Below are 16,628 nucleotides of genomic sequence, written 5' to 3'. Positions count from 1 at the left end.
ACAAAATAGTCCCATATGAACTTTTGTTCAAGAAAAAGCCGAATCTAAGTTATTTTCGGGTTTAGGGATACCGGGCAGTTGTAAAACTCACCGAGCCCATAAAGAAAATTTTGGGAGAACATGGAATTAATTGTATATTCATTGGATATGATGAACATTCCAAGGCATATAGGTTTTATTTAATATAACCTAATGATTCGGTTTCGATCAACACTGTTATCAAATCACAGGATGCAATTTTTGATTAGATGCAGTTTTCATCGATTCAAAGGCCCAAGGATCTCACCTTTGGTGCTAATAAAGAGAAAAATTCAGAAATTCAAGATGTTGGTAATGTGAAAGAACCAAAAGAGCTTCGTAGAAGCAAAATATGCCAAATTACGAAAAACTTCAGATCCAACTTCCAACTGTATTTCATGGAAGGTTCAAGGGATGAAATTAATCTTGAATACTCTTATTGCTATAACATTGAAGATGATCCTAAGACTTATCAATAGGCCATGGAGTCTCATAATAGTGCCTTTTGGAAGGAAGAAATTGATGATGAAATGTCATCAATTCTTGAGAGCAACACATGGGTGTTGTCTGATTTGCGTCCAGGTTCTAAACCACTTGGTTGCAAATGGATTTTCAAAAAGAAAATGAATGTTCTACTATGAGTACTCCTATGGATCCAAGTGTGAAACTAATGCCAAATAATGGTGTTCCCATTTCACAGTTGGAATAATTTAAGGCTATTGGTAGCTTGATATATGCCATGCCAAGTACCAAACCTAATATTGCTTTTGCCATGGGTAAATTGAGCGGGTACACTAGTAATCCCAGTGCTCAACATCGGCAAGCAGTAAATAGAGTGTTTAAGTATCTCAAGGGAACCATGAATTATGGTTTGAGTTACTTGGGGAATCCTTCGGTTTTAGAAAGTCATTCGGATGCAAGTTGGATAACCAACATGGAGGACCATTCCTCAACTTCTGGCTGGGTATTCTTGCTTGGGGGAGGTGACATTTCTTGGGCTTCTAAGAAGCAATCTTACATTACAAAATCGACAATGGAATCTGAGTTTGTTGCGTTAGTAGCTGCTGGTAAAGAAGCAGAGTGGCTAAAGAATTTAGTCTATGAAATTCCTTTGTGGTCTAAAACGATTACACCTATTTCTATCTTTGTGATAGTAAATCCGCTTTGGCTAAGGCATATAGCCAGGTTTATAATGGCAAGTCTAGACACCTAGGTGTTAGACATATTATGATTAGAGAACTAATCATCAATGGTGTGATTTTGGTTGAGTTTGTAAAATCGCAACAAAATTTGGCAGATCACTTGACTAAAGGTCCGACAAGAGACTTAGTGCACAAGTTTGTAACCGGGATGGTATTAAACTCCATTTAATTCTGTAATGACGAGACACCAAATTCCCTCCTAATATAATGTTAGGAGTTGAATTCAATGTGGAAATCTCATATTTATAGATTGGAACACATGAAGTATTCATCCCAGGTATGTGTTCTGTTCTGCAAGTTAGCCAGGTTGAAGTTTAACTTCTTAATAATTTCTTTGATAAATATATGTGCAGATATATGGAAAGGAGTTACCTACGTAATTGTGAAGTTTAGCTGCATATCAAGAGGTTGTGGACTTGACCTTGATATGATCATGAGAGGATTGGGACACACGACTTTATAATAGTGCCAAGTTGTATTTTGCTAGAAATTCAAAAACCAGTATGTATTTTACTTTCTGGTATTCAAATGGGTTGATGGGTTCAATTCTTAGAACACCCTGATTCTCGAGTATTTGAAAATGTATGATACTAAGCGGTAATTCAATCGTTTTGATATTTTCATTATGTACTAGTTTGGTTTGTTTGATAAGGTTATGTTTGTTCAAGGGTTACACTAAGAAGAGGGAGGCTTGTTGGTGATTTTAGTGTCACAATATCATTTTATGTAATTGAAATTAACATGTGAGCTAAGGGGATTCATAATTTATATTCTAATATATGTTTGGGTTTGTGTAGAGTGCACGCATGTATAAGATCGACTTAGAAGCCGGTTTGACGACAAGTCGGGGGTCCGACGGCAGCGTCCCAAAACCTTTCCGAATTTTACCATAGTGGGAAATTAGGATTCTTGAGGGTGATTATGGTAAAACTAACAAAACTCGTTATTTTTGGTAACCCTAAATCCTCATTAAAATCTGGATTACCTTGACTTGCTTTGAAAGAAACTCATAACGATCCAACCCTAATGAAACCCTAATCTCATTTATTATATAAACGGTTCTTCCTTCTCAAAAGAAAGACACAAAATTTAGCTCTCGTTTTCTTCAAACTTTCACAGAATCTTTCTAGCAATTTGACTTACAATTTCTCTACCTAGTATCATAAGTGTCCACTTGGATTATCCTAGGTTGAATTTCTTGCAACCTAAACATAGGGTAGAAATATTAGTTCGGAAAATGTTCTCACGTTCCAAGTTGGTATCCATATCTCCACCACAAACCCTAAATTTCATAACATTTCCAAGCACCAATACCCCAATCACTCGATTGGTTACACTTTTTAAAATTTTATGTGTGGCTAGTGTTTATACAGCTAGTGCTATTTTGGGAAACAACCGGATAAAAAGATCGTTGTTATTTCATAAGCTAACAAAACTTTTTTCGATGTACTATATAAATCACACCAACAGTCTGAATTCGATCGTTTGTCAGGGAAGCATAATAAGCAGTGGAGAGTTTAGAACGTAAAACCACATGGTTCACTATTTAAATAGAACTGGTAGAATCTTTTTGAAAAAAAAAGAACTGGTAGAAAATGAAAAATATAAAAAAAAAATACTACTCGTGGTTCCAGATCGGATCGGGTCATATAAGAAAAAAAAATGATTTAAATTGCTTACAATTGGACCTAATAATGTCTTATATTTGGATATATTTTTACAACTGTTTCATTATTAATATTTTCTAAGATTTCTTTTTTTCAATATATGACACCAAATAGGTACAATTTGACCAACGATTTTGAAGAATCAATGTGCCAAAGGTGCTGTGAAACATGACACTGATTCATGTTTGTTTATTTTTATTTTTAATTTAGTTTGTATTGGGCTATGTATATTGTATTATACATTCAAAAAATCTAGGCTATTCTTAAAATATGATTTATACTCTTTGTTTTTACTAAAAAAAATTAAGATAGTTTACTTACTTAAGGCAAGTCACAAGATTTTAATTATATATAAGGTACTATGAAAAAAAAAATAAGGTAAACGTAGCCTCGCCACTCATAGTAAGGTTAGAGGCGTAACTAAAAGAGTTGGTCATATTTCACTCTTTTGATCAATTCGACTGCAGTCTCCGAAGCCCTTCTTGATCGTCTTCTTAAACGATGGTCCCCATTCTATGGAAAATAATTGTTAGTCCTTGTCTTTTCCATAGACAAATTGCGTTCATATGTTTGATGATAGTTGCAATTCTTTGTCAATATATGGTGTCTCTTTGTGGTAGCCGCCTTATATGTTTCCTACACAAGATAAACAAGGAGAATTATTGACATGGTCTACCTATAAGACATAACAAGTTAAAGAACTCAACTAGGTCCATTCAAACGAAGAGCCATTACATTAAAGAATTTATATATGGCTAAACCTACGACCCATCACATTTAGTTATTAATCCACCCAAAATGTTCACTTATATATAATTCAAAATCTTAAAAGTAAAAATCATTACAACCATATAGAGAGTAAAAATCACTTGTCATATAGTTGAGAATGCTATTAAATGCCTCAAATATACAGTAACCCAGTCTACTTGAATGAAAATAAAAAAAATCTCCACTTGGCAAAGGGAAAAATACTTTATATTAAACCAACGACGGAAGAAAGATAATGCCATAAATGCCAAAGTCATAGAGTTAGATCAAAATGAAGATAAATTAAGATTAAGAATTAAGATCATTAAGAGGTCCCTTTCAAATTGGAGTATATTATTGTACTATTCTAATAATATTGAAATTAAATAATCCCCAAACCCCCATTCCCTCCTTTAGAGTTTGGATTTATTTTCACATCTTCTTGCACGTCCTCTATAAAATATCCAATTGCCCATCTGTCGACATTTGGGACCCGTATAATTAATTTACACCACCCCATTCTTTCATCACCTTCCCCCATTTTCCTTCATCAGTTTTTCTTCCTCTCTTTCTCTTTCTCTCTCTCATTCATCCATTTGAGCCATCATTATAGCTACGTATATATATGCGTAAACACAAAGGTAAATATCAAGAATCCACCAGACGTCATACAAGAGTTAAAGAAGTTTTCTCAAACATGGAAGATCACGAAGAACATGACAACTCGCCGGAAAACAGTGGAGAGTCACCAACTTCTGACATGTTTAACGACATGAAGACCACTTCCACTTCAAGTACCCTTAAAAGGAGGTTAGTTGATTTTAGTGTGGAACACACACAAAAGCACAATTGAATTTTCCATCAAATATATTCCAATACAAACTCAGAAAAAAAAAACTGAGTTTATATATTGGGATTTGTTATACAGTAGACGTTCGATACAAAAACGAGTAGTATCAGTGCCACTAAGAGACATCGAAGGATCTCGGTTGAAGAGTGAGACAAATGCTCCACCTTCTGATTCTTGGGCTTGGAGAAAATATGGCCAGAAACCCATCAAAGGCTCACCTTACCCTCGGTATATATGTTAACCCTCTAAAATTTATGTAATATAATTTTGTATTTTGTTTGTAATAATCGAATGAATCAAGGTAAGATGATTTCTATGTTTCTACTAATTATGAAGCTAAGAGTCATGATAGGAATTTTGGAAGAGATCAATTATTATGTTCTTAAGTCACATATAATGTGCATCTTTTCAATATAAAACATAATTGAAAACCATTTTACAAAAGAAAAAAAAAAAATTAAAATCACAGCAATATATGTTTGAGATTAATGTATTTTGATAAGAATTTAATTATATGTTTTCTTCATTATTTAATAATAATAAGATGTTTTTCTCTTTTAATATTACATTGTCTCTTCTTAACGCTAAAAAGAAATATTATCTCTTAGATAATTTCAATTCCCAAATTACAACGGTGGTTAACAATTTTTTTATTGTGTTTTAAAAAATAAGTTATCTTACAATTGAATATATTATTCTCATTGTGTTTTTCAATAGATAAGTTACCTCACAATTGAATATAAAAATTCACGTGATGTTTACAAGATGCTAATGACAAGACAAAACGATGATAAATTAAGAAATTAATAATAATAAGCCTCAATTATTATTTTCTTTGGCAGTGGCTACTATAGATGTAGTAGTTCGAAAGGATGCCCCGCAAGAAAACAAGTAGAGAGGAGCCGAACAGACCCCACCATGGTTATGGTGACGTATTCATGCGAGCACAACCACCCTTGGCCGGCTTCAAGAAACAACAATCACCACCACCACCACCACAACTCCGCGGCATCACCACCACCTGCAGCCTCCACTACCACCACCACCACCACAGAAGAAACAGTCTCAAACTCCGATGATCAAGAAGAAGATCCTCCTCTCATTACAAAGCAATCTATATCCGAGCCTGACGAAAAGTTCACCAGTACTCTTGATCAGGTGGTGACGGGTGGGCCTTTTGTAACTTCGAGCGATCAATTCGGGTGGTGTTATGATTTGGAATCCACGACCTCAACCATGTTAGAAAGTCCATTGATGGCTGGAGACATAGTGGGAGATGCTGACATGGCTATGATATTCTCAATTAGAGAAGAAGACGAGTCTTTATTTGCCGATCTTGGTGAGTTGCCGGAATGCACGACGGTTTTCCGACGGAGGGGGATAATAAACGAGGAGGAGCACCACCATAGGAGGCCGTGCAACTTGGCCCCATGGTGTGGTACAAAAGGGTGACGACACAGGCAGATATTTTAGTGATGAATTTGTCTTTACTGTGGGCTGGTATTTGTAAAACTCCGAGGAGTTGCGTACAGTGCGCCTGAAGATACCTAAAAAAACAAATTTACGATCTTGAAACTTTTCCACTTTTAATTTTTTAGATATTCCTTGGTTTCAGTGTCATAATTAACCAATAAAAACTTTGAGAGAAAAAGTGTTCCCATTGGAGATGAGTTTGTCTTGATGTGGGTGTTACTCAGAATTGAATTGTTTGGCCACCGTTTCCAACGTCAATCTACTTTGCATGGCACTTTTGGTCTTTTAACTGTAACTGAAAGGATATACCATCATATGCCATTTATTTATTCAATTTTGTTCCCGTTTGTTTAAGGATATGCTCCTTTTAATTAGTTTCCTATGATTATAGTTCATAAAGTGATGGAGGATTTCTTTGTCTTGTTGCATTGTTCATGAGGTTTTCCGAAAATTTGAAATTTAGTCCTTAATCTTTAAAAACTTCACAGATGGTCCATGTGGTTTCAAATTTTTTAACAAATGGTCATTTTCGATAACTTCGTTAGTTTTTGACCGTTAAGTGAAGGGCATTTCTATCATTTCACAATCACACGTACAATTTATGAAGTTTTGCCTTATTTTTTTAAAAAGAAAAAAATATATAATTATTTAATATTAAATGGTCTCTCTCTCTCTCTCTCTCTCTCTCTCTCTCTCTCTCTCTCTCTCTCTCTCTCTCTCTCTCTCTCTCTCTCTCTCTTTTCGCATTGTAAAATCCATTGCAGCACCCACCCTTCACGTTTTCTATTTTCCTGTTCTTCTTTCACTCCCAAGAACAACCACCACCAACGAAGTGTTGTTGTTGTTGTTGTGACCACCGAACACCACTAGGAACCACCTCTTTTCACCATTTTTGCCAAACATCAACAACCCAAGCACACCCTTTGACCACTGCCACCTCCTCCTCCTCCTCCTCCTCCTCCTCCTCTCTCTCTCTCTCTCTCTCTCTCTCTCTCTCTCTCTCTTTGCTTCTTTTTTCAGATAACAATAGCCCCACCAGAGGTGACATCAACCTCCAAGAAACACCGGCTGCCATCCCGTCCTTCCCCCCTTGTGATGACGAGCAAACACCAACCTCCGCTATGAGATCTTGACAAATGAAACGATTTGTTTATTATTGCTATCGATCAAAAGCAAAAAGCATCATCTAAATCGATCAACCAAATTTAATCTTAAACTTTGAGAATGAAATCAGATCTCTGATGAGTTGGAATCGATTGAAACATAATCGATTGTTTACAACACATAAATAAGATCTTTCAATACATAATTGATTCTACTTTTTCTCACTGTTTTTCTTTTAGTTTTGGGAATGGAATCTCCAATTAATAGCTACACTTTGTGTCACATCCCTAATTTCACGACCAGAAAAGACCGATTTCGTTTATATTTTCATAATAAAATCAGAGTAATCTTTCAAAGAAAAGTGTTGCGGAATTTGTTCCCAAAAAACATAATAAACATATTATCAAAGCATTTCCGAAGAAATGTATTTTGTTTATATTATAACTTTGGGATGTCATTGTCAATACAGAAACATAAACATAAACAAACCTTACATTCATTTACACTAATGATCTACATCTCTTTTAATCTCTCAATGTAATGTAGCTTTGTATCGACACCTATGATACAAATAAGTTGAGTGGGTCAGGTTGGAAAACCTGGTGAGTACATAAGGTTTTCAACCCATAATAATATTATTATTAAGTTTAATCATCAAACAATCAACCCAATTATCTATCCCTATTATCTTCTTTATTCCTTAAGGATCTACCCTAAGAATGATCTATTATTCACTTTTTCATTCCTAAGGATTTTCCTAAGGAACAGGCACGAACTCCATCGTTGCCTATGGTACAACTGTCAATGTTATCTATTAGGTATAGCTGCAAATATTATCATTTAGGCACAGATGCCAGGATTATGACATTCTCTATTAGGCACAACTACCAATATTATCCTTTAGGCACAACTGCCAGGATTATGACATTCTCTATTAGGCACAACTGTCAATATTATCCTTTAGGCGTGGCTACCAGGATTATGATGTTCTCTATTAGGCTCAGCTGCCAAGCTTATGATATTCTCTATTAGGCACAACTGCCGATATTATCCTTTAGGCGCAGCTGCCAGGATATTTAGAGTACATCTGGTAAACACGTAAATCAAAAACACCTACGGGTTATGTCGCAGCTGCCGATATTCATCTATATCATTTTTCATCCCTCATTATTTATCTACCTATGTTCTACCCAACATATTCGTAGATATAAAATACATATATAGTTTAAATCTTTTAAAGCATGTATAAATCATTCATCCAACATAGATATCAAGAACACAAATAATATACACACATAGCATGTAATTTATATTAAATACTTCATATCTACGTGTAAAATGAAAGTAATTATGCACTCACATTAGTGGCGTGATGTAATAGAATCTAACTAGAAATGGTCAGTAGTTCGTGATTGTCGTGCTCGGGACGCAGAACGTCTTCAGCAAAAGAGAGAGAGAGAGAGAAGAATTTCGTGTAAGGAAGCTTAGGGTCGAAATGGATGTTTATAGGCTGATTTTTGACCTCTCACGTCATGAGCCATACATGTACACGTCGTGAGCTTGATCCTGCTCACCTCATAGACCCACCATTTGTGTTTATAGCTCCGAAAGGTGTCCGGATGACTTCTCACATCGTGAGAATGATATGCTCACGTCGTGAGCTTCCAAGAGTCATCCCGTAGACTTCCTAGGTGTTTTATAGGCTCGATTAGTGTCCGTTTGACTCTTCACGTCATGAGAATTAATGCTAACATTGTGAGTCCAGTCAGATTAGGGTTTCTGACACGTGTCATGCTCTCAGACAACTGTATCTTCGGAAGGTCATAACTTTTGCATACGAGCTCTGTTTTTGAAGGTCTTTATATCCACGTGTAGGTAGAGACGTACACTACAACTTTCATTTTGACCCCTAAGGCTAAAATGTAATTTATCTTAAACTCACTTTTTACGATTCCCAGTGTCGTTCCGGTTTTATCGTGAAACTTCGACAAGTCATAACCTCTTCGTTATAACTTCGATTTTAGCGTTATTTATATGCATGGAAACCTTGTGATATGTACTACACCTTAGTTAAGATTGATTATTCTAAACAACCATCTATAAAAAATCATTTTTGATACTTATCATCTCTAAATTGAATATCCCGAATATGTGGGCGCTACAATTTGGCCATTGGTTCTATGTTTGTAACTGTTGCACACACCAACTGTTAGACAGATTGCTACAAAGAATAATCATCTTTTAAAATGTTGTTTTTTGATTTGATTTGTTGTACAGATTGTAAACCAAACGTGCATATTAACGCTCTGCAACATCATACAAGAAGCCATGGAGGGGAGGTAGAGATGTTTGTAGAAAAGCGAAGGAAAGGGAGGGAAAGAGTAGACCGGAAACAACACAACAGGTAGGGGTTTGCTGGTTTGCTCAACAACCGAGGGGAGGGGGAGAGGTTGACAACTGTTTTTTCCGATGGGCTCTTTTCATCGATTGTTAGCTTATCTTACCGGAGTTGTGGCTTCAGGGAAAGCAGGGTCTAGCAAAACAATAATAGAGGGTGTTTGGGTTAATGCGTCTTAACATGAGAGATAGATAGATAGATATCTCAATAGATAGATAGATATCTCGATAGATAGATAGATAGATAGATAGATAGATAGATAGATAGATAAAGAGAGAGAGAGAGACAGATAGATAGATAGATAGATAGATCGATAGAGAGAAAGAGAAAGAGAGAGAAACCATTTAATATTAAATAATTATATATTTTTTCCTTTTTTTTTTAAATAAGGCAAAACTTCATAAATGGTCCATGTGATTGTGAAATGATAGAAATGCCCTTCACATAACGACCAAAAGCTAACGGGGTTAGCGAAAAGGACCATCTGTTAAATGTTTTGAAATCACACGGACCATCTGTGAGGTTTTTGAAGATTAGGGACTAAACTTCACATTTTCGAAAACCACAGGGACCATTTTTGAAGGTTTGTCCTTAAGTTAGTTTAGTCTTTGGTTTTCACAAGACAAAACTATAAAATTGGTCCCTGTGGTATTCAAAAAACTTTGGATAGGGTCCAAAAAGTTTTCAACTTGCATGGAAGGTCCAAAATCAAAGTTTTTTTTTTGGGTTTTTGGTCCTTGATACACTTAAAAAGTTGATTTTACCCTTTTCATTTCTTTTCTCTATTTTCTTTATTTATTTTGATATATAAATAATGAAAAATAAAAACAAAGCTAAAATCACACCCAATCATCCTCCTCCTCCTCTTTCTTTCTCTCTCTCTCTCTCTCGGACGTCATTCAACCACCATCACCGCCACCATATGCTTGCCTGAACCCTACATCATACACCATTGATTACCCCATCATCAACATCCAGTCACATCAAAACACCACCATAAACCCACCATTAAACATTTGTTCTGATCATTATCTCCGATGACAATTTTCATAAAAAGATCTCTGATGTCGTAGCAATTCCAAACTGGTTTATGGTGATCATTTTCCTTACTAGACACCTAAGAGCTCATATATCAGCAGTTGATTTCTGTTTATTTTTCTTAATTTATCACCTGTACATTAGTTGATTCCTGTTTATGTTTCCTAATTTATCACCTGTACATTCAAGCTTCATTCATGAATTCCTAATTTCACTAACTTGTGTCTACCAGATTAAAGAGATTTGTTTTTAATTTGTGTTTCAGATTAAAGAGATGATGCAACGAAAAAGGAGATGGAAATTATGAAACCCCTGAAATCGAACCTTGGAAACCTTAAAATCGAACTTTGAAAACCCTAAAATAAGGCCTTGAAATCCCTCCGGTTGTTCGGGGATAGTAATTAACTCGCAAGAGAGCCATATCACCACCACCATCTTTCATAAAAATATATGAACTGAACTGATGGTCTTACCTTCATCACATGGAAATACAAATAGAGGGGAAGACACAGAGAAGGAGATACTACACGCTCTTCATCAAGAAATCGAGACATTACATAGCTGATGTCATATCAATTTCCGGTTGTCTTCACGCTTCCATATCACAACCCAACACCACCACAAACAATTGCAATAACATGGAAAAAAGAAAACTGATATGGAGAAAGAGGCGAGAGAGTAAATGAGAGTGAAAATGGGAAGGGAGGTTACGGGTAAGGAGGGGTAAGTGGTTTTTTTTTTCTTATTTATAATTATTTAAGGGGATATATATATACACACACACACACACACACACACTAAACAAATACAGAAAATGTAAAAAGAAATAATAATAAGGGGTAAAATCATCTTTTCAACTTTTTTAGGACCAAAACCAAAGGAAATTCTTGATTTTGGACCTTCCATGCAAGTTGAAAACTTTTTGAACCCTATCCAAAGTTTTTTGAATACCACAGGGACCAATTTTACAGTTTTGTCTTTTCACAATTATTAAATATATGAGATTTAATCACGAAAATATAGGCTTATAAATAACTATATATATATATATATATATATATATATATATATATATATATATATATATATATATATATATATATAGAGAGAGAGAGAGAGAGAGAGAGAGAGGGAAAGATAGAGAGAGAAACAAAATCGGGGGATGAATCATTTTAAAGTGAGGACTCATGAGGACACATAAAAAAAATTGAAAATAAATATAAAAAAATTACAATTTATAAAATCAAGCATAAATCTATGTCCGGGAGAAAAAAATTGAAAAAAAAATTGGATTATTAAAATTCAATCATTGATCATAATGATGCAAAAAAAAAAAAAAAAAAATTAACATTAAATCATGGATAATTTTAATGATGCAATTATTTTTTCCAAAAATTTCTCCCGGACATAGATCTATGCTCGATTTATGATTTGTATTTTTTTCACAATTTTTTAAGGTGTCCTCACGAATTCTCATTTTAAAATGAGTAGTCACAGGAACCGGACTCTTATATATATATATATATATATATATATATATATATATATATATATATATATATATATATATATATATATATATATATATATATATAGGGCTAGGTTATAATGTGGATGAACAACTATTGTGCGGACGTGTGGACAATGCTATTCTATAAGAATTACTAAGAGAATAGGTTGTTTAGTAATTTGACTAAGTTAATCTTATACAACTAACATCACTTTCATGCATTCTAACTAATTTTTATTCATTTTTGTTCCTACACATCGTTTTTCTCTCATTTTCATTCTTACAGAATACGACTCAATAAACATTCTAACAATATTTTGATGGAATGAGAATAATAATAAAAAAAGCTTATAATAACCTTATAGATGATTTAATTAGCGAGAATATTTGGCAATGACAATAGTTATGTAAGATTGAACGTATTTATATTATTAAACAACATATCTTCTTTGTCATTCTCACAGAATTGTATTGTCCATACGTCCGCACAATAGATGTCAATCCACATTTGAACCCAACTCTCTTTTTCTCTCTCTCTCTCTCTCTCTATATATATATATATATATATATATGTATGTATAAGTCAGCAAGTCGGATGGTTAATCTAATGAAACAATGATGGGAGCACGTAGAACAACTGTCAACAAGTTCACAAGGAAAAGGTAGAAGTAAATGTTGAGAGCACCCCAATTTCAAATTGATTTAACTTTTAATAGGTGAAAAACTTTTTACTACGTAACCCACAAGTAGCCTAAGAAAAGTTATGCCCAAAAAACCTAATAGTGCATGGCAAAGATAAGAGAAACATGAACATGGGTTGAGGATATCAAGCCAGTGATATATATAGGTCCTAGCATTTCACGGCCATTAGACCGGACGTACTGGGAAACATGCCAATATATTTCTTGTTTGCAAACTTCCCGAAGGAATGGCTAGAGAAGAATCTTTGCAAGATGTTTCAGAAGTATGGTGTGGTGGGGAATGTTTACCGTGTCATGAGGAGGGTTAATTAAATTGGCAAAGTTTTGGTTTTGTTCACTTTATTAAGGCGGTGGATGGGAAAACTTGGCTAGGAAGTTATGTACTTATGTTCGATACGAATATATAGGAGCCCTTAAACTTGGTTGCTATCATAAGTGTAACATCCATAAAAATCATTCCAAATTTAAGCTTTTTAAAACATTCAAAAACCAATGATTATTACAAAACTTGTTTTCAAAATAGTTTAGTGTCAGAGTATCCTAGAATCAAATCATGAAAACATAATGAGGTGTACGATCACCCCTTCACCTTCCCGCGATCATCAGAAGTACCTGAAACAAAATCAACAACTGTAAGCCTGAAGCTTAGTGAGTTCCCTCAAAATACTAATTTCATACAATTATAATCATATCATATAAACAAATAACATGGCTAATGAGCCATCAGCCTAACTAGAAGGCTTTACATGCCATCAATCTATCTGGACCGCTCTCCAAGCCTTCGGCACATATGGACCACCTCTCAGGGACTTCAGCCTATCCGGATCGCTTGTCAAGCCTTCGGCCTGACTAATATGCCCTCCCGGGTCTATAGTCTATCCGGTCTGCCTAGGGTATGTTGGCCTTCAGCACAAAGCAAGTCTGCCTTAACCCAACCCCAACCAAATAATCATGTGTACATAATAACATACGCTAGCATGTATATAACAATCAAATCGATCTAACAGATCACTAAGCATAACAACATCATATAACTAGGATACCGACCTAACCGGTCATTAGCCTAGCATTATCCTATATACCAGGATATCGACCTAACCGGTCACTAACATAACATTATCCTATATACCAAGAAACCAATCTAACTAGGTCACTAAGCATATCACCATCCTAACTACCAGGATGCAAATTAATACGCATATCATGCAATAAACCCGAATACAAATCTGAAAAGGGTCAACATTGGTATCTTAGACCCTGTTAGTATAGTGAGAAGAACTCACCTTGAAAATGTCGAACTGTAGTGATAAGCTCAAGCTCTCAAATCATAGCCACGAACACCACCATCTATATTCATCATAGGACCACTTCCATAAATTCCCAATTTACTAAATTACCCCCAGCAGTCAAACTGGTCAACCCTTGGTCAAAGTCAAAGTCAACGGTCAAGGTCAACAGTCCATGTTGACCCAACTCGTCGAGTACAGTTCACTAACACGTCGAGTCTTTACAGAACTCAAGAAATCGTGAAAACCCTAGTTGACTCACCGATTTTCCAGACAACTCGTCGAGTCTATGCGTGTTTAAAAGTTGAGAAAACCCTAACTGACTCATTGAGTCATCTTACTGACTTGCCAAGTCCATGCAGAAACCCACCACAACCAATCTTCATTCGACTCATTGAGTTGACCATGCAACGCATCGAGTCCCTTCAATCCATTTCTCATTCAGACGATTTTAAGCTACCTAAAAAACCAAATTGCAGATCTAACCTCCTAGGGCATGGTTTCCACGTAAAGTTGCAAACTTTACATATATGCATGGTCCTAAATGCCAAAACCTAGATAAGGGAAAGGTTTAGCCCAAAGAGAAGGGTTAAGGCTTGCTAAATCTGATAACTTAATGACTATAGGGACTTAGAGGAGACCAAATCTGAAGTTACAACTTCACATCATGGCCAATACACGAAATAACTCGAGATCAATGTGATGACTTGTTACCTTCCATATGATGCCAAGATGAAGTACAATTCGGATCCACAAACTTCTCCTTGCTCCAAGCTCCTTAGACTTCAAGTCCTCTCCACAAATGCACCTTCCAAGCTTCTTAACACACAAAAAATGGAGTAAAATCACAATTAGGGTTTTCTGAGCGCAAGGGGGATGGTAAGGGAGGCTGGTGGAGGCTAATGACCCTTTAAATAGGGTGCAGAACCCTTGAAATTAGGGCTTCATTTTCTAGCACCTAATCGTTGAGAAAGGGTCCTCCGACTCGTCGAGTAGGTCTAATAATCCATGCGGGCTAACCTGCCTCTACACGATGAGTCGGGGCAACCAACTCGTCGCGTAGGTCCATAAACATGTATATAAGGTTTTAAAACTTATACCTGGGAGTCCGGGTGTTAATATTCTCCCCCACTTGAACTAGACCTTGTCCTCGAAGTCTCTTGCGGTGAACAAATCTGGATAATGCTCTCGCATCTCTGCCTCTGGCTCCCACATCCACTCGGATCCCCTCATGTGTTCCTATTATATCTTTACCAGAGGTACTTCCTTTTTTCGTAGAACCTTTACCTTCCTCTCAAGAACTGCACCAACCTCTCCACCTAATTTAGGCGCTCGTCAACCTGAATATCATCTAATGACACTACCACCTCATCATCCGGTATACACTTTCACAATTACAAAATGTGTAAAGTGATATGAATCTAACTGAGCTCCTCTTGGAGGTCGACTATATACGACACCTTGTTAACCCTAGAAAAGATCCTGAATGGCCCTATGTATCGGGGACCCAATTTCCCCCTTTTCCTGAAGAGAATCACACCCTTCCAGGGTGAGACCTTCAAGAGTACCATGTCACCCAACTGGAACTCCAACTCAGATCATTGTCTGTCAGTGTAACTCTTATGCCGAATATGAGCGGTTTGTAGTCATTGTCTGATCTGCTGAATCCTCTTGGTAGTCTGCATAACTAATTCTGTCTGTCTCATCACCCTTATGACTGATCTCACCCCAACCGACTGGGGTGTGACATCTCCTTCCATACAACAACTCATATGGTGAAGCACCAATACTAGAATGAAAGCTGTTGTTGTAGGAGAACTCTGTAAGGGGTAGGTAGGAATCCTAGCTCCCACCGAAGTCAATAATTCAAGATCTCAGCATATCCTCAAGGGTCTATATAGTCCACTCACTTTGGTCGTCTATCTACGGATGATAGGTTGTACTGAAGTGTAGCCGTGTGCCCAGTTCCTTGTTGAAATTCTGCCAGAAACGGGAGATGAATCGAACATCGCGTTCTGAGACAATAGAGACTGGCACCCCAGAACGATCTCGCATATATACAAGTCGTCCAACTTCTCGGCCGATGAATTCTCTTGTATAGATAAAAAGTGGGTGCTCTTGGTCAATCGGTCCACGATGACCCAAATAGCGTCATATCCCTTCGCCGTCCTCGTCAGCTTGGTGATAAAATCCATTGTGATATGATCCTATTTCCACATGGGAATCTCCAGAGGATGCAGCTGACCATGCAACCTCTGATTCTTAGCCTTGACCGTCCGATAGTTCAGGCACCTCTCAACATACCATGCAATCTCCCTCTTCATGCATGGCCACTAGTAGCTCAATCGGAAATCCCGATACATCTTGGTGGCCCCCGGGTGAATAGAGAATCGAGACTTGTGAGCCTCCTGCAGAACAATCTGCCTGGCCCCACCATACATCGGAACCTAGACCTGTCCATAACGGGTCAATAATGATTCGTTATCCTGCACAAACTGTGTGTTCTCACTCCTAATCTTCTTAAGCTTCAAATTCTCCTGATGCATACCCTCAGCCTGACCTTCCCTGATCAAGCTCACAAGTAAATAATCCACCGATATCCTCATACATGTCACTGGAGTAGAAGATCTAGCT

The 16,628-nt window shown here is 36.4% G+C and overlaps 1 protein-coding gene across 2 annotated transcripts; it reads left to right on the top strand.

Moving 5' to 3' along the window:
• The first annotated feature begins 4,121 nt into the window (after positions 1-4,121).
• Positions 4,122-6,331, top strand: LOC145041977 (putative WRKY transcription factor 65). 2 transcript variants are annotated; one of them, XM_078990246.1, is made up of 3 exons: positions 4,122-4,444; positions 4,566-4,712; positions 5,327-6,331. In XM_078990246.1, the coding sequence occupies exons 1-3, from the start codon at positions 4,260-4,262 to the stop codon at positions 5,934-5,936; spliced, it is 942 nt and encodes a 313-aa protein (XP_078846372.1). In that variant the 5' UTR covers positions 4,122-4,259; the 3' UTR covers positions 5,937-6,331. The 2 variants fall into 2 exon arrangements, with proteins under 2 accessions (XP_078846372.1, XP_078846371.1); XM_078990245.1 differs by having other exon boundaries at positions 4,124-4,444; positions 4,563-4,712.
• Positions 6,332-16,628: the final 10,297 nt, after the last annotated feature.

Source organism: Lactuca saligna, chromosome 4 (genome assembly GCF_052625555.1).
Source record: "Lactuca saligna cultivar CGN05327 chromosome 4, ASM5262555v1, whole genome shotgun sequence".
NCBI lineage: Eukaryota > Viridiplantae > Streptophyta > Magnoliopsida > Asterales > Asteraceae > Lactuca > Lactuca saligna.
The sequence above is the reverse complement of the archived record's forward strand: the minus strand, read 5'-3'. Positions and strand labels throughout refer to the sequence as shown.